General features: G+C 37.8%; 7 protein-coding genes and 1 pseudogene across 8 annotated transcripts; 3 read left to right on the top strand and 5 right to left on the bottom strand.

The window, feature by feature from the left end:
- Nucleotides 1-2120: 2120 nt before the first annotated feature.
- LOC104765375 (2-deoxy-glucose resistant protein 2) lies at nt 2121-6081 on the top strand. Its single transcript, XM_010489070.2, has 7 exons — nt 2121-4234; nt 4333-4423; nt 4519-4676; nt 4793-4844; nt 4941-5023; nt 5119-5212; nt 5309-6081. Exons 1-7 carry the CDS (start codon nt 2624-2626, stop codon nt 5923-5925), a joined length of 2706 nt encoding a protein of 901 aa, XP_010487372.2. The 5' UTR covers nt 2121-2623; the 3' UTR covers nt 5926-6081.
- Nucleotides 6082-6117: 36 nt separating this feature from the next.
- On the top strand, nt 6118-8313 carry LOC104767527 (ribosome biogenesis protein BRX1 homolog 1-like; annotated as a pseudogene). Its single transcript, XR_015590789.1, has 9 exons — nt 6118-6191; nt 6286-6486; nt 6581-6722; nt 6996-7074; nt 7208-7332; nt 7443-7544; nt 7655-7723; nt 7799-7897; nt 7988-8313. The product of XR_015590789.1 is annotated as a ribosome biogenesis protein BRX1 homolog 1-like (transcript).
- Nucleotides 8251-9497, bottom strand: LOC104765376 (stem-specific protein TSJT1). The gene is made up of 3 exons (XM_010489071.2): nt 9172-9497; nt 8716-9080; nt 8251-8605 (listed from the first exon to the last, which is right to left on the bottom strand). Exons 1-3 carry the CDS (start codon nt 9375-9377, stop codon nt 8415-8417), a joined length of 762 nt encoding a protein of 253 aa, XP_010487373.2. The 5' UTR covers nt 9378-9497; the 3' UTR covers nt 8251-8414.
- An 863-nt stretch (nt 9498-10360) lies between these two features.
- On the bottom strand, nt 10361-13541 carry LOC104765374 (ultraviolet-B receptor UVR8). Its single transcript, XM_010489069.2, has 7 exons — nt 13272-13541; nt 12461-13102; nt 12068-12277; nt 11864-11974; nt 11409-11777; nt 11212-11319; nt 10361-10875 (listed from the first exon to the last, which is right to left on the bottom strand). The coding sequence occupies exons 2-7, from the start codon at nt 12797-12799 to the stop codon at nt 10546-10548; spliced, it is 1467 nt and encodes a 488-aa protein (XP_010487371.2). The 5' UTR covers nt 12800-13102; nt 13272-13541; the 3' UTR covers nt 10361-10545.
- Nucleotides 13542-13788: 247 nt separating this feature from the next.
- LOC104765373 (uncharacterized) lies at nt 13789-14903 on the top strand. Its single transcript, XM_010489068.3, has 5 exons — nt 13789-13933; nt 14067-14174; nt 14257-14307; nt 14409-14460; nt 14635-14903. Exons 2-5 carry the CDS (start codon nt 14088-14090, stop codon nt 14778-14780), a joined length of 336 nt encoding a protein of 111 aa, XP_010487370.1. The 5' UTR covers nt 13789-13933; nt 14067-14087; the 3' UTR covers nt 14781-14903.
- On the bottom strand, nt 14897-20668 carry LOC104765372 (plant intracellular Ras-group-related LRR protein 6). Its single transcript, XM_010489067.3, has 21 exons — nt 19083-20668; nt 18716-18779; nt 18500-18636; nt 18327-18413; nt 18139-18214; nt 17980-18054; nt 17735-17804; nt 17575-17652; nt 17413-17473; nt 17230-17308; nt 17010-17100; nt 16835-16895; nt 16666-16733; nt 16520-16590; nt 16284-16421; nt 16052-16156; nt 15848-15969; nt 15668-15764; nt 15440-15514; nt 15306-15361; nt 14897-15198 (listed from the first exon to the last, which is right to left on the bottom strand). The coding sequence occupies exons 1-21, from the start codon at nt 19145-19147 to the stop codon at nt 15123-15125; spliced, it is 1752 nt and encodes a 583-aa protein (XP_010487369.1). The 5' UTR covers nt 19148-20668; the 3' UTR covers nt 14897-15122.
- On the bottom strand, nt 19310-20632 carry LOC147920277 (uncharacterized). The gene has a single exon (XM_087501430.1). The coding sequence runs from the start codon at nt 20630-20632 to the stop codon at nt 19577-19579; it is 1056 nt and encodes a 351-aa protein (XP_087357556.1). The 3' UTR covers nt 19310-19576.
- Nucleotides 19330-21628, bottom strand: LOC104765371 (uncharacterized). The gene is made up of 3 exons (XM_010489066.3): nt 21494-21628; nt 21199-21285; nt 19330-21079 (listed from the first exon to the last, which is right to left on the bottom strand). The coding sequence occupies exons 2-3, from the start codon at nt 21272-21274 to the stop codon at nt 20976-20978; spliced, it is 180 nt and encodes a 59-aa protein (XP_010487368.2). The 5' UTR covers nt 21275-21285; nt 21494-21628; the 3' UTR covers nt 19330-20975.
- Between the last annotated feature and the right edge of the window lie 27 nt (nt 21629-21655).

Below are 21655 nucleotides of genomic sequence, written 5' to 3'. Positions count from 1 at the left end.
ATGAATGCGTTAAAACAAGAGAAAAAATTGCAAACACAGCAAAAAAGGGAAAGAAAAAACATAATGTTGCAAAAAGAGAACTCAGAGACTTTTATATAAAAATAGAAGATCAGCTTTTTAATTTATTGTAAACCACATTTTCACCCTTTATTTTTATTTATTTTTTCCTTTAATTTGCTTGCGTTCATTTTAGATATTCCTGTGTACTCTAGAGTCTACTACCAAACAAAATTGCAAATAATTGCAAAATTCCTGTGTATTAACATAAATAAACTTGTGAAAATCACACAAAAACATTCACATGTTTCACATCAAAATTTCTAACATGAAACCATTTGGTGTTTATTTGACAAAAACACATCATTTGATGTTGATGAGAATGAGATTGGCACTATCAATTACCTCATGAATTGTAATTAATCGAAAAACTGATGATTTCAAGAACATAATTAAGAGTTCGTATATAGCAATATATAGAGTTAAACGACAGGAGGAATCAAATCTCTGCAGTTACATAACATTCATGGTCGACCCTGGGTAACAAAAGTTAAGATGTCAAGCTCAACCATCTCCATTATCCAAGGTTAACCACATAACTTAAACCAATCGATATGTTTATATATGGAAACAAGATACGAGTGAAACCATTAGACAAATAGTGTGACTATATATAGAGAGTAAATGATAGTAAAGGTTTTGAGAGCGAAGTTTTAATTCAATGTTCATCCAATCCAACCAGCCCCAAAACAAACAAAACAAAACCAGTAGAATCGATATATATATATAGAATTAACAACAAAAGCGTCTTACACCAAACAAATCATCAAAAGCTTAAATCCATAATAAGTCCCGTGATTTGATATATTCATGTCTTTGTGTATAGAACATGTTTATACTAGTGGTCGGTATATATATTATCATTAGTTGTCAAAATGTATGTTTGTTTTGTTTTGTTTAACGTGTTTGCCAAGTGTTTTAATCAACTCTTAATATAGCATAAACATTATAATCTGTAAAAGGATGGTCCCGGAGAGAGAAGGAAGAAGAAACGGGGTTGTAATGTAAATAACGGTGGGACGGGAAAGAATAGAGTAGGGAAGGCATGTGTTGTTGTTACTGATTAGCTGTCCTCTTCCTCCGCATTTACTCTTTGTGGGCCTCTAAGGCCCATTTCTCTTCCCTCCATCTTGTTTTTTTTTTTTCTTCTTTTTCTTTTTATAATTTTTAAAAAGTGTTATATTAGAAACCAAATAAAACCTCGTATAATCACTAACATGGAGCTTTGGGGGTTTACTTATGGTAGTTCTTATTCCATTTTATTTTTGGCTGTAGGGCCTTTGAAACGAAAGATGTATAGATTTTGGTTTAATCATCATCTTCAAGAAAACCTTTATGTGATTTGATATGTTGGATGGTTAAATCGGTTAATTGATGTTTTAAGTTTTGATGATAATATATAGTCCTCACATTTTGTTACAACTTTCTACTGTTTTCTTTGTTTCCGTACACACCAATTTGTCGTAGTGTTTTTGTTAATATATATATATATTAGGATGGATCTTTAAACCTTGGCAAATTTTATTTCATGTATATCTATCTAATACTATTAATTAAAATTAATTTTACTAATGAAAATCCTTATAACAATTTTCTTACTAATCCAATTATTATTTTTTAGTAATAACCTTTTTCATGAATTATAACTAAAATTAGTTTGTAATTTAATTTAACTGCATCAATTTATATTATAGGATATTTATATATATATCAGTTATAGTAATATTTATCAGAAATGAAAACCACCAAATTTTTTGTGTCGGTATTTTATGAAAAAGAGTTATGGAATATACAATATATGCTTCTTTTGTTTTGTCAAAAAGATAGTTTATTTTATCAAGGAAAACAAATGAATAATGCAATATCTTCTCTATTACATAAACACGCCCTTCTTTATTAATTTTAATGGACTCTAAAGAAAGCATATGGCAAATACATTATTGTCAATTTTAGATATCATATTATAAAAAAATAAATTTAAAATCATATTTTATTATATACCTTCTCTTTTGTCGGAATGAAAAAATTAATTATATTTAAAAATCTTTAAAAATCTAATTTCTGGATGGAAAACTTTGGTTTCAGCGCTTACAAAATGTAAAAAGGGCCACAACGAAAAATTAAAAAACAGAGAGAGCAAAAAAAAAAAAAACTTCTTTTTTTCTCTCTCTCTCTCTCTCTCTCTCTCTCTCCATTGATTTCTACACAGACATCTCTACGAACCTCTCCCCAACTCATCTCTCTCTCTCTTTGCTCTTCATCGGATCTGACTTCTTCCCGAAAACCCACAATCTGATTCTTCGAATTCTTCAAAACACGCTTAGTCCCCAAATTCTCAACTACAGAACCCCCAAATCACATAATCCCACCCAACCACTTTCGAAGTATCAATCTTTTTTTTTTTTTTTTTGACTTGAGGAGACACACAACAACAACAAAAAAACAAACTTTTAAAGAATTTGCTTGAAAAAAGTTTGGGACTTTTGATTACTCTGTTTGATCAAATTCACCGGCGAAGGAATTTTCCGATGGGAATGCCTTCGCTGGCTTCAACACTACGACAACCATGAGCTACCACAACGAGGAAGCAGAGGAAGGAGGAGGAGACAACAACAACAACGATTGCTTTTACGAGTCTCTTGATCGTTTAGCATCTTCCTCTTCTTGCTCTTGCTCTGCTTCTAACTCTGATTACGATTCTGAATCCTCTCCTCGGATCTCTTCCTCCGCCGCTTCTCATGACCCTGAAGAAGAATCCAACGGTGGTGTTGGTGTTGGTCGCCGCCGTAGATACCCATTCCCTGTTCCTCGGTTTCCAATGGGTGCTTCGAAGTTCGATGTTTGGATCTCTGAACCTGCTTCTGTCTCCGAGAGGCGTTCCAAGCTTTTAAACCAAATGGGTCTCAGCCGTGACCCGGTTCTCTCCCGGCTAAAACCCGGCTCCAAAGAAACGGGAGCCTCCTCAGACATTTCCCGATCGATCTCTTTTAATCAGTTGGCTCGCCGAGATCATGTGGAGTGTCCTGAAAGTGTCGGCGGTTGTGCTTCTTGCATCGTGAGATCAAAATCCGACATTACCACTAGCCAATGTGGCGATCGTGACCGTCGATATTTGTCTCACGGCAATTCTTGTTCTTGTTCCGTCTCTAATCTCTCTGTTCATCATCTTTCACATTCAGAGATCAGTAGAACCAGTCCGTCATTTGTGAATTGCAGTTTGGGATCAGGTAGTTCTGATTCTTCAATGCTTTGTGAGAATTCAACTGGTTCCTTGCGGTTAAATGGAGATTCTGAGTGTGTATTGAGCGAGAGTGTTGTGAATGAGAATGTTGAAGCGTGTACCATTAAGGATCTTGATAATGGAAAAGAGTTTGTGGTGAATGAGATTCAAGAAGACGGTACATGGAAGAAGGTCAAGGAAGTGGGAACTGGAACACAAATGACGATGGAGGAGTTTGAGATGTGTGTTGGACATTCTCCTATTGTTCAGGAGCTTATGAGAAGACAGAACGTTGAGGATTCTGATAAGAACACGTCTAAAGAAAACGAAGACAGTGGGAATAGTAATAAGGATAATGCATCCAAGTCTAAGAAGAAAGGAAGTTGGTTTAAGAGTATAAAGAGTGTTGCAAGTAGCATGACTGGTCATAGCAAAGAGAGACGAAGCAGTGATGATAGAGATACATCTTCAGAGAGAGGTGGTCGGAGGTCGAGCTCTGCTACGGATGATTCTCAGGAATCTTCTTTTCACGGGCCGGAAAGAGTTAGGGTTAAACAGTATGGGAAGTCATCTAAAGAGCTCACGGCATTGTACAAGACACAGGAGATTCAAGCGCATAACGGTTCTATTTGGAGCATTAAGTTCAGTTTGGATGGTAAATATCTTGCTAGTGCTGGTGAGGACTGTGTCATTCATATTTGGCAAGTCGTTGAGGGTGAGAAGAAGGGTGAATTGTTACTTGATAGACCGGAACTTTTGCTTTTGGCTAATAATGGGTCTCCAGAACCAACTACTATGTCACCAAGGAGAAGAGGGAGAACTTCTTTAAGCAGAAAATCATTGAGTTTAGACAACATATATGTACCAGATTCTCTTTTCGGGCTTTCGGAAAAGCCCTTTTGTTCCTTTCAGGGACATGTGGATGATGTGCTTGACCTTGCTTGGTCCAAGTCTCAGGTTAGTCAGTCAGATTATTTTCTTGGTACTGTTTGGTAGAAATTGATTGGTAGAGAAGATTTAAGAGTAAACAAGCTTTCTGTTACTTGTTTCCTCAGCATTTGCTTTCTTCATCAATGGATAAGACAGTTCGTTTGTGGCACTTGTCCAGTCAGACTTGCTTGAAAGTATTTTCGCACAGTGATTACGGTTAGTAGGGTTCTCCGCCAGCTGCTTTTTATTTTTCTGTCTTTTGGTACTTGTCAAACTAACAATGTGTGTGTTTTGCTTATTGGTTGGAACAGTGACTTGCATTCAATTTAATCCGGTCGATGATAGATACTTCATCAGTGGATCCTTAGATGCAAACGTTCGTGTCTGGAGCATACCAGATCGACAAGTTGTTGACTGGTATGATCTTCATGAGATGGTCACTTCTGCCTGCTACACTCCAGACGGCCAGGTACACTAAATCTACCTAGTTAATAGTTATTATCTAAAGTCAGTTTTACCGCATCTCGTGAACCATCTTTAAAGAGTTTTTCTATCTTTCTAAAGAATTTCTATTTGAATTTGAAGGGCGCTTTGGTTGGTTCATACAAAGGTAGCTGTCGCATGTACAGTGCATCAGGTAGTGATGAAGTTTCTTGCTGAGATTTTATATCGTTTTTCTTTCTGCTATTTCTTGTGCTTTAACACTAAGTGATATTTATCTTTTTTTTGTCAGATAACAAACTGCAACAGAAAAGCCAGATAAATTTACAGAACAAGAAGAAGAAAGCTCATCAAAAAAAGATAACTGGTTTCCAGGTAAGGAAAAAATCACTTCTTCAGGAGCAAAATCCGAAGGCGTTGTTCTTGATGGCTCTAAAAGTTGCTTGCTTTGTCTCATTTCAATACCTTAGTTTGTGCCTGGGAGCTCATCTGAAGTGCTTGTCACATCTTCCGATTCACGGATCCGCGTTGTTGATGGAACTGATCTAGTTAACAAACTTAAAGGTAAGCAAACAAAACAATCACCTTTTTCAAAAATATCAAGCTTTGTCATTCGCTAGCCAAAGTATCGATCTTTTCTATTTTCATTTCATGTGACAGGGTTTCGGAATACAAGCAGCCAGATCTCTGCCTCAATCACAGCAGATGGGAAATACGTAGTTTCAGCGAGTGAGGACTCGCATGTGTACATATGGAAGTACGAGTCCCCTGCTTCTCGACCAAGCAAGAGTAATAATAACAACAAGAACGTGGCGGTTACAAACTCTTACGAGCATTTCCATAGCCAAGACGTCTCTGCAGCCATCTCTTGGCCCGGAATGGCCTCAACAGAAAATTGGGGAACCCAAAACAGAGCCGTCGGGTTTAACAACGGGAACACCAATAATTTGGACAATGTCTCCACAGCTAACCATCCTCGTACACTGGTGGAACAGCCTGGGACTCTGGACCGAGGAATCAGTCCACGAAACGGGATCATATCGAGCGCAACAAACGGATACTTTTTCGATAGAATGTCAGCGACTTGGCCTGAAGAGAAACTGTTGTTTGCAAGGAACAAAAGTGGGAATCGTCGGAGTACGGATTTATCGTCAAATGGAGGGGTTGGGGGAAACTCAGGGAATGTATCAGCTTCTTGGGGAATGGTGATTGTTACTGCAGGTCTCAGAGGAGAGATACGAACATTTCAGAACTTTGGTTTGCCCATTCGGATTTGATATAAAGTGTACAGAGTGAATCGAGTGAGGATTGTATGATTTTTTTAGCGAGCTTTTTTTTTTTTTTGTTTTTCTTCTTTCTATTCTTGTGTTACAGATTCGTTTCCAGGAAAATGGAGAAAAAAAAAAAAAGAGGGAAAGAAACTATACTGATCATTATAGAGAGTTACAGACACGAACAGAGAGAGACATATGTTTATTGATTTTGGAAATAGAAACAGAGGAAAAGAAAAATCTTTTGCATCTCTCTGTGAAAGCTCAAGTCGGCCCATTTATGTTCCTTATAAAACTACGAAACGTTGTCGTTTGTGTTGTGAAATTAGTCATCTCTCTTAGGTTGTTGAGTTTGATACTATGAAGAAGAGGAAGCGTAGAGACTAGAGAGAGTGAAGCGTTGGCACCGGTGAAGGAGAATGATTCTGCTCCCGAGAGACCTAAAAGGACACTCCTGGGTTGGAAAGATAAGAATGACGACGCTGAGAAATCTAAACCAGCGTCTGCGTCTGGATTCAGGAATAAAGAGAAGGTTCTAGTTACTTGTTCCCGTCGGATCAGTTTCAGGTGAGGCGTGTTGAAATTTTACTTTTAAGGTTTTGATTTGGTTTCAATGGTGGAGCAATCATGGGAGTAAACTTTGTTTTAATTCAGTTGGAAGGTATCAGCATTTGATGTTGAACATGGTGTCACTTCTGCCTCACCGTAAGAAGGATAGTAAGGTAGAAGCTAAGAGTGGTAAAGGCGCCACTCTAAATGAGCTTGTCGAGCTTAAGGGATCTTCTTCCTGTTTGTTTTTCGAGGTAAATTTTCAATCTTTTTGATACCTTTCAGAAAATTCAGAATCAGTTGCTCTTCTATGGTCTTATCTTTCATTTATGTGTTTCTATGATCATTTGGTAAACCGGTTATGCTTTAGAAGATAGGTGAAATCATAGAATTGATGAATCCCTTTCCTGGTTCAAAGGGTTCTTTAGTTTCTCTGTTTTAAATGTCAGCATGCCTGGATTTGTTTTAATTGTACAGTCTCTGGAGAAACTGAAGTTGTTATGTGTTTATTTTGTTTTCGTTTTTAGTGTAGAAGGCATAAAGATCTTTACTTGTGGATGGTCAAGTCCCCAAGTGGACCCTCCGTTAAGTTCTTGGTTAAGGCTGGTAATGTCTCCAGCTCCTCTTATTTAGTTCCAACATGTGTGCCCGCAGCTGGTCGATCTGATCATTACTTTGTGTAAAAATGATTAACTTGTATCATGCTCTGTCTCTGAGTTGGTTTTATATTTTGGTGAAGTTCACACAATGGAGGAGATGAAACTCACTGGAAATCATCTGAAAGGTTCTCGCCCACTTTTGACATTCTCATCCAATTTTGATAAAGATGCACACTGGAAACTTCTCAAAGAGATGTTAACTCAGGTTTATTCCCGTTTTCATTCTCCCTTTGAATTGTGGATGAACCTTTTATCGTACCTGCTAGTTTTGTTTATATCTTGGAACAATTTAGTGAGTTTTGTTTTCCCTTCCAGATTTTTGGAATTCCCAAGGAACACAGGAAGTCTAAACCTTACCATGACCATGTGTTTGTTTTCTCCATCATTGATGACCATATATGGTTCCGTAATTATCAGGTAGGTTGATAAGTAAGCATCACAGAAACCAACTGGTCTCACTTCATTTTACTTTGGAAACTTCTAGATTAATTAGCCAAGGTCTTTTTTTTTTCCTTCTTCATTGCAAGATATCGGTACCTCATAACGAGCCAGACAAGATTGCACGAGGCGGTCTTGACAAAATGACCCTTATTGAGGTTGACCATTTTAAAGCTAATTTGCGTAGTTCTTATGAATTAGTTTTTGATTGGAATAAAAATCTGATGACACAGGTTGGTCCAAGGTTTTGTTTAAATCCAACTAAGATTTTTGGAGGCAGCATTGGAGGTCAAACGCTTTAAGAGAACCCATTCTACGTATCTCCAAACCAGGTACTGGGTGAGAGAGATCATCACATTGCATAATATGATTTTTCTGTCCAAGTTCTCATGTTCTTTCTTTCAACTTCTTTCCTTTTTAAGATTCGAGCTTTGGAGAAAAGAAACAAAGCTGGGAAATTTGCTAAGAAGATCAAAGCAACAAGGAGGACAAAAATGCATGAGCTCGCAAACCCATTGGAGGCTGATGAATTTGCTGATATGTGGAAGGATGAATAATAATAATAGCCGACAAAACTTTTGTTTTGCTGTTGTTATATATATAAAAATTCACAGAATCAACACAATTTTGTCTTTACATAAAAAGATGAGATTCTTTTCTTGCATATTAACAACACAGAGTTATGTAAGTAAAGACTGGATCTTTATTCTCTTTGCGATGGTCAAGAAGAAGCAAAGCAATTTGATTTTTTGTTATCGTCGTCATAGGGCTAAATTACATAAACAAGAGAGCACGTAATAAAAGAACAGAGCAAGAAAAGAAATAAAAGAGTTACGATTAAAAGCATAATTAACGAGAATTAGCCAGCGCCCAATTAGCCTCACTTCCTCTTCTAGGGATACCATTGATCTTAGAACAAGCATCAACTTTGAAATTAGCTCCACATAAAACACCTTCACTATCAATCCTCGGCATTGCCTTCATATTATTAGTTGGATGTTCAAAGCTCTTAAGCCCTGTCTCACTGTGAAACATACACCCTGCATATACAACAAACACACACACAAAATCATCAGACTTCAAGATCTCAACTCTCAAAGTTTCTTTCTTTCTTTAAAACTATATGGTGAATTGATAAACAAAATCTAACCAGTAGGGAAAGGAGCAAATGATTTAGCACATCCTTGCTTAATGATCTGAAGATCATCAGACATGACAACAGATCCGTCACCAGAGATCCCCCAGTAAAGACTCTCTCCTCCATCAGAACTCAGAGCTGAGAAAACAGAGGAGTTTTGAGAATCGTAGACGACGAAAGCAAAGCTTCCATCGAGACCTCTAAGAACTTGATCAGCTGGGTAAGGACCACGATCACGAAGTGTTCGGTAAGCTTCGATCACAAACATAGCCTCGTCAGAGTTCTTCCCAGATAAACCGTACTGTCGGTTCAAGTTACAGAGGTTGTTCAATCTCCCAAGAAACATACAGTAAATCCCATCTAGTCCACAGAACAACCTGAGAAAGAAAAAAAAACAACAGATTTTAAGAGTCTATGAATTGGGTTTAGGAGTTTGATATATTTGTGTATATGTTTGTATATACAAACCTCTGGCGAAGAGAGGTTTCTTGGCGAGCATAAGCCAAGACGGCGGATCCAGCGAAGTTCATGGAGAAAGCTGAGTCTTGGTGACGAGAGAGGAAGTCGGAAAGAGTTTCTCCGGGAAGTTTAGGGGTTTTGCCGGAGAACTGAGACGCCGGACTGTTGAGCTCCTCCGGTGGGTGAGCAAAAGCTTTCTGAAATATCGCCAACATTTTTTTCTCTTCTTTTGAGTTTTCTTTGTTTCTCTGTTTGTTACTTTGAGATTAATCAAATGTTATGTTATGTCTTTGGTGAAGACAATGGAGGTGTTATTTATACGAGAGAGAGATTATTACACAGACACGAGTTGCTGACTTGGATTTTGAGATAAGACTGACATGTCTGACGTGTTCTTATCCGTTTCTTTGTTTTGTTTTTAAAGTCTATAATTATCTCTCTTTTTTTATAAATCTGGTAGGTTAATAAACAAATATGGGGGAATCCAACGGTGATTACTGATTAGATATTTTTAATGTGAAGAGTAAATCTTGTAATGATATGATTTATTTAACGTGCCACGTTAGGAAAAGTATGATTCCTTTTTCTTTCTTTTTTTGTCAAGTTGAAAAAGTGATAGGATATTTTCCTTTTATTTTTGACAGCGAAAGAGTAGTTGTATGATTGTATGATATTTTCTTTATCTTTCAATAGAATCATAATGATCTTTTTGAATATCACAATATTTATTGTGAATCAGTAAACTTTTACGATATTTAATTTTGGTAATTAGCATTTTCAGCTATCATTTTTAATTTTTAATTTTATCATATTTTTAGTTATCTATCAATTTATGATCTTTCAACAAATAGAATCAATTTATGATCAATGTAATTCAATTTGATTTTGAAGTTGTATGTATACAGTATGTTGAACGGTTGAAACTTCGAACATATTGTCGAGACTTGTCCATTGGCCAAGATGAAGAACAAAATAAAAAAGCTACAATCTACAGTTCTCTACCAAAATGGTGTTCCTCCATATCTGAGTCATCGTGAATCGCGATACTAAGAATGTTTTGGCATCAATACTGTTTTACTAGGAGATGTGATACTATGAATATTTCATGAATGCATCGATAAAGAACTTGCTAATGGTAGTGATGACTGATGAGATTGCAAAATGAGTATTACATCTTAAAGAAGGATAGTAAGGAAGGTGATCCGGATTTATCTTCTATTACTCTCACAACTCGAAAAATCAAACAGATACAAATCATACAAGTTATACCATTAACCAGTTCGAAAAATCAAACAGATACAAATCATACAAGTTGTTTACACTAACCGGTAAATCCAATCTGAATCTTGTTCATACAAACAGGGTTACACATCTGCCTTTTTATCAACAAAGCCTGCTACGAGAACGGCCACAATGGAGAAAGATTTCGGTTGGTTCTAAGCAGCCACGGAGTGAGTCGTGACCAAGCTGAGCTCTTTCGTTATCTCCAAACCCAAATATACGACCACGTTGAGTGACCACAATGGTGTGATACAAACCGGTGCTAACTTGAGATACACGGTGTGGTTTCAGACACTCCAATACTCTTGGCCTCAGCACTTTGTCTGAAACCCCTCTGTCCGGGAACCCAAGGCTTCCAAACCCCATCCACCCAAATCCATACAATAATCCACCTTCCACCAAAACAAAAGTCTTCCTTTTTCTTGCACACACCTGCAAGAAAAAAGCAGAGTCAGGATTAGGGCTGTCTAAATCCGGTTTAACTAATCCGGAACTAATTAAAACTCCGTACCTTTACAAACAAACACAAAAACATTCAGCTACATTCTTCTTTACCAAAACTGAATGTAACTTTAATTTATATTGAACATCCTTTAGTCTAAAATACTTTGTGCTATAAACAGATCCCAACCCAAGTTTTGATTCTACTTAAACTGACCACTTATTAGTTCTTAGAGACCGCTCAAGATCTCAGGGAATACATGAACAAGGTGTAAAGGGATCATTATCTCATTAACTGAGATGGAACTGATAGGAGAAGAATCTGACCTGGACAGCAAGGCAATTCTTGAGATTGACCAAAACTTGAGGAGTGATCTTGTCGTTTTCATCTCCATGGCCTAGAGCACCGCAGTAACCTTTACCCCATGTGTAGACCTAAGTTTCAGAAAGATTAATCAGAACAAGATTTCTTCTGATTTCTGAGACCAAATAGAGACAAAAAAAGATGAAAACAAAGAACTTACACGGCCATTGGAATCAAGTGCCACAGCGTGTTCATCGCCTGCAGAGACACGGATTATATATATGCCTTTTCTTTTAAAAGCCTGAATTACACGCGGCTGGAGCTCGTCCTGTTGTTCTCCATGACCAAGGCAGAAATTAGAACCAGAGCCAAACGAGTAAACTGAGCCATCCTCTGTTACAGCTAAAACATAGCTGGGTCCAGCTGCGATTTGCACCACAGGGCCAATGCTTTTAAGAAACTCAACAACTTTGGGTACTGGTCTGTCCACGGTATCGGCATGACCAAGTTGTCCATGAGTATTTGATCCACAAGTATACACACGCCCTTCCCTTGATAGAAACACAGTGAAGTGAAGCCCAGCCGCCACCTGGTATAGAAGATGAGTTTGTCCGTGTTCGATATACTCAATTTAGAAAATCAATTCATCTTAGATGGGGTTGGTATCTGTTTTACCTGCTTACAAGGAGTCCCCTTCAAAGCCTCAACAAGCTTAGGCCTAAATATTGGACGGCTAGTATCTAAATGACCACAGCAATGCGATGAATTATCCCCACATGTGAGAACCTGTTCCAGATTTCAAATAGATTTGTTGGTAAGTGATTATGGCAAGCGACAATACTCATAGGAAAGGCTTTAAGTGAAACAGAAGCTATCAACCTCTCCAGATTGCAATACAAAAGCAGAATGGTTCTGTGTGGCTGAGACTTGAGCCACTTGAGCAGGGAACGGAAACTCTATAGGCGTAAATGCTACGCATTGAGTAGTTTCAGGGCCATGAGCAAGAACACCAGACAGACTTACACCACAAGAATAAACCTTTGAGTTGTTGATTAGCAAAGTGTGATACTTTCCTGTTGCAATTTGCATCTGCAGAGAGAATGAACGAAATACATTTGAGACTTCTATCCAAATTAACCAAGAATCAACATACCATTTTGAGCTATATTCCTAATACTTAAAGAGATGTTCTTCATACCAAGATAAGTAACACTACTGTCTATGTAAAATGAAATATTCTTGTAAAGACCAAAACACCAAATGAAATCATACTTTGCCTTGAGAGGTTTCAACCATATCTGAGGATTGCTCAACAGATTGTAAGAAACTCAAAAGCCGCTTCCAGTTACCCTCACAATTGGCAAAGAGCTCTTTCTGTGTAGCCAAACCCATTCCCACATAGACAGGATGCACAGAGCAAAGCTGAGACGCCGCGTAATCAGCTAATGATCTGAATTTCAAAGGGTAGAAACCATGGCTCCCTCCGAAAACCTTAGAGGTCAATTCCAAGCTAAGTAGATCAACCGCACTAAGCCGCCCAGAGGTCAACACCTCCAAGATCAAATGAGAAGGAAGATCCTCGAACGAAATCAACCAGTTCCGGTCAGCCATTTCCTTAATCTCCAAGACCAGAGTTTTTCAAGATAACCTAATTCGAAAAGGACGAGACTTTGGGGGTGGCTTCAAGCGAAAAAGGTCAGATTTTTAGACGGAATCTGGAGCAATTGAAGTAGCGTATGAAGAAGACGTTGGATGGTAGAAAGAGATAAGAAATCGAATAGGGAAAAGGAGTTGTAGATGAGAATCTCGCAGTTGGTCGTCTATTCGAAGATCGGAAACTAATCATGAGAAGGGGTCGTCAGATCGAAATGAATCAATCCACCGAACACACACGCCAGTTTCTTCCGAATTCGCCTGCAAACCCAGAACAGAACAATCAAATTAAACAAAACCCCCCAAAAAAAGGAAGAAACTTTCGATTGAAAATAGCGTAGAATTGAAATCGAGATTAGGGTTTTGGAACGAGAAGATCGAGAGGAAGAAGAAGAAGAGAAGAGGTGTTTTAATGGTGATAGATCCTTACCTGGAAAGCAAAAGCTCTTGACTTTTTTTTTCTCCGGTGCCCACTTAAAACAAATGAAACCAAAAAAGTCTTTAAAAAGGAGCTTTATTTCTATAAGAAAAATGGTGAAAGACGTGTGAAGACGAATGAGTAGTGGAAAGTTCAATTATCTTGCTTCTTAAGCTTTCTTTTGTGGCGATTCTTCCTCTCTGTTAAGAGAGATGATGTTTTTGCAGAATCTGTTGACACACTCTGTTTCGTTTGCTTTGTCTCCATTATATTTAAATGGACAAATTAAATAGGTAAACTTGTTAATTTGCATAATTATTTCCGGTTTGCTAGTAAACTTCTTACGAAGTCACGTTTTGATTGGATAATTTGTTTTCCGGTTTCACAAAATTCTCCGGTTTAACTTTAATTTTAGACCTAAGACTGTTGTGGTTTGCGTGCTTGACACGTGGAAGACTGGATTACACTCACGCAAAATAATCATCTTATGGGCTTTTAGGTTTTATTAATGGCCCAATAATGATACTTAGACCCTTTTTTTACACAGACGAAGCACAAGAAGCAGAATCATTCTTCCTCTTTAATCTTGCTTGGTTTGTTCTTCATTTACCATCTCACTTTACTTACGGGTTTTTCGTATTTGCTCGAACGATTCAAGTGGAAAAGAGAAAGAGGTGAGCCATAATTCTCAACATTAATTTTCTTGTTTAGGAGATGTTAAGAATTGTAATTTCTTGAATCTAAATCATGGGCTTGGGTGGATTCTTTGTGTTCTTCTTCTTCACCCTAATAAACAAAATGATACAGGAGAGAGAGAGAGAGTCAGAGATGGAGGACGAAGAATATGTTATGATTGATCTTGATGACGTTTCAAGGCACATTGATATTCCAGCAGATGCTCCTTACACTTTATCAGTTACTTAGTTCAATCTTTTATTTGTTAACTATACTCTGCTCTTGCATTGCTTTATTATTTGACATTGTTTTATTCTCTCAGGGTTTGGATACTTTGAATCCGGTATTGACCATTGATGGCAAAATCAAGCTGGTGAGTTGCAATTTAAAAAGTTTTCGAACTTAAATAGTCAGTTACTCTTTTGCTTAAACCATTCATTCTCTTAATCGTGTTAGATTTGATGATTCTCTCAGGTTGGAGAATATCTTGAAACGATTGGTTCATGCCTTGCTTTCTCTGAAAAGGGTTAGTTTTCACTTCTTTCTCTTTATAATTTGTCGAACACCTGTTTCTCACCAACATCTTATTGTTTCAAAAGATACATGTCTTTTGAACCTTTTCTCAAGTATAGTTCTTTGTCCCTTCTACTAGTGCTGGTTTTTTGAGTTGCGGTTTCTTCATTTCTTTGATTTTTTGCAGAAGATGTTTCAGCAAGTGAGGACCACCAGATGCCACAGAAGAAGATAGTTGAACCTGTTGCGAAACTCCACAAGATTCTTAAGTTTAGGTTAGCAGCATCATTAGACAATGAAGATGGAGGAGAAACTAAAACAAACAATTTGTAAAAGACCTGAGTTTTTCTTCAAGATTGCATCGGGCCAATCTTTGGTCTTGTTCCTTGACAAAAAAATCAGACAGACTTCGCAAAATTTCAAAGACAATATGAAAAATGTGAAAACTGTTTGTTAGCCAAAGGTAGCAGTTACTTTTTTACTGAAGCAGTTACTTTTTCGGCCCAAATACATCAAAAAAAGATAAATCAATCTGGTGTTGTTTCACAAATAGTAAAATCTCTTACACAAAGACGACACAAGCATCTCTCATCAATAAAATTCAATCTGGTGTTGTTTCACGCAAAATGTTACAAACAACAACATATATAGGTATTGATGTAAATGTTGTACAAGCTACTGATCTGGAAGTCTGTCTTTCAGGTAGTTCAACACAGCTTTTGTTCCTCTTTCTAGAATTGGCCTCCTGATGCTGTGTTTTAAGAATGTTGGTGGAAACAAAACATATCAATCAATCTGGTATGATATTGTTTTTAACCTTTTTATTAATGTGTCAGTTTTACGATTTAAAAGAAATACCTTCTTAATGGGTTCCCGTCAAGTCGTAGAACCTCAAGTGTAGGCTCAAGCAAACCCTAAGGAACAACACAGGACTCTTATTACACATTATACATTTCTATATGTTTCAGTTAAGAAAAGCAACAGAGACTTACCAGTTCTGGAGGAAGACTTGAAATGTTGTTGTTTGATATGTCCAGATGTTTGAGTGAAGTCATGTTCTTGATACCCTGCATGGGAAAAACAGATCCAATGCATCAGCATTACGTGAAGACTTTAGTTGACTAGCTGATTTCTGCCAGCTTACACTAAAATTCAATCACGGATACAGCAGCAATTCTACGGTAAAAACCACAAAGTAGAGCACATAGCCATATTGTTACCTTCGGAACCGATTGAAGTGAATTCTGGTTCAGGTCAAGGATAAGCAGGTTAGATAAGTTGAGGATATCTTCAGGGACTTCAGATAGCTGGATTCGACTGTCAAGTGAAATATAAGGTAAGGTAATTTAAACCAGTGAATGATAGATGGACGATGAATAATATAAAGTATAATAAACAACCTCAAATAAAGCTCTTGCAGTTGTGGCAAGTGGCAAAACGTAGGAGGCTCTCTGAAAGCTGCATTACCACTTAGGTCTAGAATCTGAAGCCCAGAGACTGCTTGAAACCCATCCAGTGGAAACTTACGAGCAAAAAAATGTGATGCATTAGCTTTTGGTGGAAACTATAATCAACTCTTTAAATATTATTCTATTTGAACATACTTGCTTCAGAGGATTATTATCCAACTTCAAGCACACAAGATTGGGAAGTGACTTCAAGATCGCACCTGGCCAATCTTTAATCTTGTTCCGTGACAAAATCAAACTCTGCGATTGCAAAAATAATATGAGTTCAATAACAATAGCTGATAGATCTTTATGTAGCCAAGGGATATGTAGCATCTTCTTTGTATATTTAAGAAGAATATAAATGGGAAACCGGAAACCCTATTACCTGAAGGGAAACAGATGAAGAAAGTTGAGCAGGCAATTCCTCGATAGAGTTTTTAGAAAGATTAACTTTCGTGATCTCACCAGATTCCCAAACTTCTGAAGGGACAGTACTCAAGTTGAGACCTTCCAGAGAAAGTTCCTGAGTTTTGTGCAATCAATTAAGATAATAATTCCCTGTTTCTATGAAGGACATGGAATTTTTAAAACAATGGTGCTCAAATTTGTGGTTTCACTTACCTTTGAAGAAATGGACATACGAGCTGCTGAAGCAATTACATTTTCCTTTGTTGGAGTGCTTGCACTTGTTTCTACAATTGGAAACCATTTACAATTAGCCATGACCACATAGATGAGAGAGAAAGAGGGATGTTGGACCAAAGTACCTTCACTATTAGAAAGGCGGCTCCTAAGATACTTCAATAGAGCAGCTGTAGGACCATTTACTAATGTGCTGGGGACAAAAAGAAAGAAAGAATATTGGCCTTTTCAAGTAGCAATTCAATTACGACCAGGCAATCAAGAAACCAAACAGAGACAGAGTAAAAATGAAACCTTCTAAGGGTTCTCAAAGGATTGCCAACAAGCACAAGCTTTCTCAGAGTAGTCATGTTTCCTATAAATGTGAGGACAAGAAGTTTAATGCTAATAGCTATTCTTATGATGTCATATGTAAAATTATTAGCAAACAGAGGATGCAGAAATGGTTAGTGATGTTTGTTAATCATACCGAGGTCAGGATGCAATCCTGTCAATGAATTATTTGAAAGATCTAAGTACGAGAGCTTCAATTTACATGCGCCAACTGGATATTCCTTGAGCTGAAAATTGGGAGAAAGCACAAGTGTTTAGACCATTAATTAGAAAGTCATTGTCAATAGATAAAGGTTCGAAAAATATTTATAAAGAATGTCCGAAAACAATATTCATCAAAGAAATGAGCACAATACCTGATTAGAACGAAGATCCAATGTTCCTAGACGTGATAGATCTCCAATCTCTGCTGGTAATGTTGATAGCGAGTTCATTCTGGAATTAAGTACAGAAAGAATAATGTCCTTTGTGAAAGTATCTAATTAGATTCCATGTAATTCCAAACAATCTTTCTGAATAAAAACATAGTAGAGAATTACCCCATATAGAACTCCACAAGAGAGGAGCACCCGCCTATTGATGGTGGAACAGAAGAGATTTCTGCATGAATCAAATAAGTAAACAATTCAACAACTACATAGAAGAAATAAGTTCGGAACCAATGGTATGGCAGAAATAGTATCTTCTTAGTTTAAACTTACTGTTCTGATGAAGGTCAAGCCGGATAAGACGCGAAAGGCTTCCTATATTTGGTGGCAGACCACCCAACATATTCTTAGCTGCAGTAGGAAAAGAATGTAAAGTGTGTCCCAGAATATTTCAATATATAAGAAACGCAAAAGAAAAATTGAATATCATTACATGCATTAAATTCTGTAAGCATGGTCCATGATGCTATGTGCTTCTCAGAGAGAACTGTGAGCTTGTTTCCCTGCAATAGGTTTAAGATACATCGGTAAATAATCTTGCTTTACCCAAACATAGCCTTGAATATCCATTGCCTTCTTCCAGGCTCGCCATAGCACTGGATTTTGAAGATAGTGAAAGAAGAAAAAAGAAATGCGAAGTAGCCACTTTAGAACCTAGGAAGAAATCAACACAAATACCTCCACATCCAGTTTAGATAATTTCGAACAGTTCACCATGTCTTCTGACAGACTGGAAATTTGATTATTTGAGGCCTGTGGATAACAATAAGCACAATCATTTCCATGAAAGAAGAAGTAAACAAAAAATCAACTGATCCAGAAGCAACATAAAACGACCTTCAAATCGGATAAGTCTAAACATCTTCCAAGAGATTCTGGCAATTCTTTAAGCCGATTGCTTGAACAGTCAAGCCTAAAGCAATAACAAGGAGTTTAATTAATTCTGAACTGTATGGGTTTAATGAGCGCAATGCCCTAATTTAAGTCGAACCACAAAAGTTTATGCCAGGATGGAGATAACCTACTTGACAAGAGAAATTGCTGAACCAATTTGCTCAGGAAGTTCTGATATTGAGTTGAAGGACACATCCAATGACTTCATTGCTGTAAGCCTATGAATGAGTTAAGAGAACAAACATTTGAACATTATCAAGCTGAACAGAGTAGAACCCAACTACAAAGATCCAGAAATACTTACTCCCCAATAGCTGCCGGAAGTTCAGACAGTTTATTGTGACTGACATTTAGCACAACCAAACAAGCAAGGTTCTTAAGATCTTCCCTTAAAACCTCAATGTCGTTATGTGCCAAAATCAACTTCTGCAAATCAACAGCCTGCCAACATTTATCCAGTCAAGAATCTGATGACATAACAAAAGCATTACAGAACAAAAATCGAGAAAAAGCTAATCACCTCCCACCAGTTTTCTCCTTCCCCTGTCGCTTCCAGACATTGATATACCTCAGTAGGTACATCCCTGAAAATTGAATCCCAAATCAGTAAACTGTACCGTAAGCAAAGACTATGCATCTCATATACAATGGGATCTCGTGAGAAAAAGTCGAGCTTATTTTAAGCAATAGGATCAAAACCTCGAAACTTGACTGAGTCCCGATCAAGAGATGATATTTCACATTCTAAACCCATTTCGAAAAACTAAAACAAACATTGAAAAAATCGAAACTTTCTTGCAGTCAAACCAACTAATCTTACAAAAAATCTGAAATTTCAATCCAATCCAAAAAGGGAAAAAGGTTGATGAAAATTTAATGGATCTTACTTGAGAGATCGATTTGAAAGATTCAGCGAACCGGATGTTCGAGCGGCCTTCAGAATCCGATCCATTCACACAGACTAATCTCTCTCACTTCGTCGCTCTTCTTCTCTGTCGTTTTGATCGGATATGATATGTGTTATTACAGTACCACTCTCTTCTTTCGGAAAGTTTAATGCTTTACGAAAAATTTATCTCTTTTGATTTCATTTACAAAAACAAAATATAAAAGCTTTAACCGGATTTGTGGGCCTTTTTATTAAATTTAAAACTCGTTGATGGCTACAGCCAATGGAAGGAAATACAAGTATCAGTTGGCTAATTCTCAATCAATATTGTCTCTTGACTAACTTGATCTTAAATAGTTTTCCCTTATTTAAGTTTACTTGGGGGCAGTAAAATTGTCTTATTCAACTTTATGTGAAGGAAGATTTTATCAAACCAAAACAGATTTCATTATGAGTGATTTATTAGACTGGGTTTCATGGGACACTTGACGCTTAGGCATGCATCTCCGATGAAGCGGGAGCAAGAGCTTCTGTCATGGTTCCTTTGTCTGACATGTGCTTGTCTTGACCTGAAGTGAAAGGTGGACAATGAGGACAGTTTGGTGGGTTATAGTAGTGTGGTGGGTTTGGCTTGCAGCCACCGGTTTGGCAGCCAGGAACACCGTAACCAGGAACACCGTAACCAGGAACTGTTACTCCTGGAATCACAAAGCCGGGAATCTGTGCGCCTGGAACCACTATGGGAGGGATTGTTGTGCTGGGGACAACTACACCGGGTGCACCACTAGAGCCCTGTCCAATACCGATACCAATCCCTTCACCTGGAGCTCCCGTTACAGGACCACAATTGGGTTGGCCAGACCCAGACCCTATTCCTTCTCCAATGCCAATACCTGAACCACCACCAGACCCTATTCCTTCTCCAAAGCCACTGCCTCCACTAGAGCCAATTCCTTCCCCAAAGCCACTGCCTCCACTGCCATAACCAACACCATAGCCAACACCAGAGCCACCACTTCCATATCCCCTACCTACACCATACCCCATAGGCTTAACTACGTGGTCAGGTTCGTCCGGTTCACTCGCCATGGTCTGCATTATCTGCTTAGGCTTAACTACGTGGTCAGGTTCGTCTGGTTCACTCGCCATGGTTGGCTTAACTACGTGGTCCGGTTCACTCGCCATGGTCTGCATTATCTGATTAGGCTTAACTACGTGGTCAGGTTCCGGTGGGTAACCTGGTTCACTCGTCATGGTCTGCATTATCTGATTAGGCTTAACTACGTGGTCAGGATCATGATAATCCGGTGGGTCACCTAGTTCACTCGCCATGGTCTGCATTATCTGATCAGGCTTGACTTTGTGGTCAGGTTGTACCTCATGGTCTGGGTGTAGCACATCCATCACAGGCTTCATTACATAGTGTAGATCTAGCTTGCTTGGCTCCATCATAGGGAGATCCTTGAGAATCCTGCGTGCGAAAGTTGAACTGAAAAAGCATAGTAAGAGGACGAACCCAAAGCATTTGCCTTGGCGTCCCTGTGCCATTATTACTTCTAATGTAATAAGTTGATCTTGCTGTACATTTCGGATAAATGATCCCTAATGCTTTATATATAGGAGGGGATACTTTTACGTAAGAGAATACACATCCCAGTAAACGCAAGATGCCTTGCTGAAAATCCGCAATTAAAAAATCGATTCACAAACATAGCATGACAGTGTGAAAGAAATAACCTTTTTTTCCACAACAACACAAATTGTATGTTTTAGCAACTTCACCTTATTACGATTATTTGCAAACCAGAAACTACATCAACACAATCTTTGAAGAAGAAGAAGTCATTATAACAAAAAAACACTCAAGTGAGCACTACTTAAGTAGATAGATTTAGACACTATCACCATCACCTTGTGATTCTGCAGCTCTCAAACCTTCAGCCATAGCACGAGCCCTGTTCTGAGTTTGTCTTTCTACAGCAACCATGTATAAACCTACACATTTAATGGGCTTATATAAGAAAAAGGTATCACAGAGAAACAAAAAGCTCATGAATTTGAGAAACAAAACATCTGAAATCTCTAAAATCAAAACTGTGGGAAACGATCTTTACCAATGGCACTGCCGATTGCACAACCCCATAGAATCCTCATTGACCACTTATCGGTGATAATTCCTCTCGATCCCATACGTTATTTCTCTGAAATCAAAGCTAGTTTTAACCACACCAACAAAAAAAAAAAAAAAAAAAAAAAAAAAAAAAAAAAAACTCAAATTGATGATTCCAAAACAGCAAAATCAAGTTAGAGATAAACCCTATTCTATGAAAGAAGAAATGAGAGGAAGAAACAAAAATTTCGTAGCGTAGATCAAGGAACTGTTGATGAGCGTAAGGAGTGTGAGCTTACCAGATATTAGTCGGTGACCGGAAGATTGAGAATCGAGATAATAACTGGTGAGACTTGAGAGAAAGAAGACGAAAGAACGAGGACTGAATAAAAGAAACGGGCTATTTTGTAAAATAATAAAACAAGGAGTGCTATTTTGGTAAACAAACTTATGGAGGGATT

Source organism: Camelina sativa, chromosome 19, assembly GCF_030686135.1.
Source record: "Camelina sativa cultivar CO46 ecotype springtype chromosome 19, ASM3068613v1".
Taxonomy (NCBI): Eukaryota; Viridiplantae; Streptophyta; class Magnoliopsida; order Brassicales; family Brassicaceae; genus Camelina; species Camelina sativa.
The sequence above is the reverse complement of the archived record's forward strand: the minus strand, read 5'-3'. Positions and strand labels throughout refer to the sequence as shown.

Excerpts from the sequence above, each read along its gene's own strand:
- LOC104765375 (XM_010489070.2), top strand. The coding sequence starts at position 2,624 with ATGAGCTACCACAACGAGGAAGCAGAGGAAGGAGGAGGAGACAACAAC. Across the intron at positions 4,424-4,518 it reads ATTTTCGCACAGTGATTACG|TGACTTGCATTCAATTTAAT; the intron begins GTTAGTAGGGTT and ends TGGTTGGAACAG. Across the intron at positions 5,213-5,308 it reads TCTAGTTAACAAACTTAAAG|GGTTTCGGAATACAAGCAGC; the intron begins GTAAGCAAACAA and ends TTCATGTGACAG.
- LOC104765376 (XM_010489071.2), bottom strand. The coding sequence starts at position 9,377 with ATGTTGGCGATATTTCAGAAAGCTTTTGCTCACCCACCGGAGGAGCTC. Across the intron at positions 9,081-9,171 it reads GAAACCTCTCTTCGCCAGAG|GTTGTTCTGTGGACTAGATG; the intron begins GTTTGTATATAC and ends TTTCTTTCTCAG. Across the intron at positions 8,606-8,715 it reads ATTTGCTCCTTTCCCTACTG|GGTGTATGTTTCACAGTGAG; the intron begins GTTAGATTTTGT and ends TTGTATATGCAG.
- LOC104765374 (XM_010489069.2), bottom strand. The coding sequence starts at position 12,799 with ATGGCTGACCGGAACTGGTTGATTTCGTTCGAGGATCTTCCTTCTCAT. Across the intron at positions 12,278-12,460 it reads TTGAAACCTCTCAAGGCAAA|ATGCAAATTGCAACAGGAAA; the intron begins GTATGATTTCAT and ends TTCTCTCTGCAG. Across the intron at positions 11,320-11,408 it reads CACTTGATTCCAATGGCCGT|GTCTACACATGGGGTAAAGG; the intron begins GTAAGTTCTTTG and ends TCTGAAACTTAG.
- LOC104765373 (XM_010489068.3), top strand. The coding sequence starts at position 14,088 with ATGGAGGACGAAGAATATGTTATGATTGATCTTGATGACGTTTCAAGG. Across the intron at positions 14,175-14,256 it reads ATGCTCCTTACACTTTATCA|GGTTTGGATACTTTGAATCC; the intron begins GTTACTTAGTTC and ends TTATTCTCTCAG. Across the intron at positions 14,308-14,408 it reads TTGATGGCAAAATCAAGCTG|GTTGGAGAATATCTTGAAAC; the intron begins GTGAGTTGCAAT and ends TGATTCTCTCAG.
- LOC104765372 (XM_010489067.3), bottom strand. The coding sequence starts at position 19,147 with ATGGATCGGATTCTGAAGGCCGCTCGAACATCCGGTTCGCTGAATCTT. Across the intron at positions 18,215-18,326 it reads TCAGCAATTTCTCTTGTCAA|GCTTGACTGTTCAAGCAATC; the intron begins GTAGGTTATCTC and ends TTATTGCTTTAG. Across the intron at positions 17,653-17,734 it reads GCTTACAGAATTTAATGCAT|CTAAGAATATGTTGGGTGGT; the intron begins GTAATGATATTC and ends TTCCTACTGCAG.
- LOC147920277 (XM_087501430.1), bottom strand. The coding sequence starts at position 20,632 with ATGGCACAGGGACGCCAAGGCAAATGCTTTGGGTTCGTCCTCTTACTA.
- LOC104765371 (XM_010489066.3), bottom strand. The coding sequence starts at position 21,274 with ATGGGATCGAGAGGAATTATCACCGATAAGTGGTCAATGAGGATTCTA. Across the intron at positions 21,080-21,198 it reads TGCAATCGGCAGTGCCATTG|GTTTATACATGGTTGCTGTA; the intron begins GTAAAGATCGTT and ends TTAAATGTGTAG.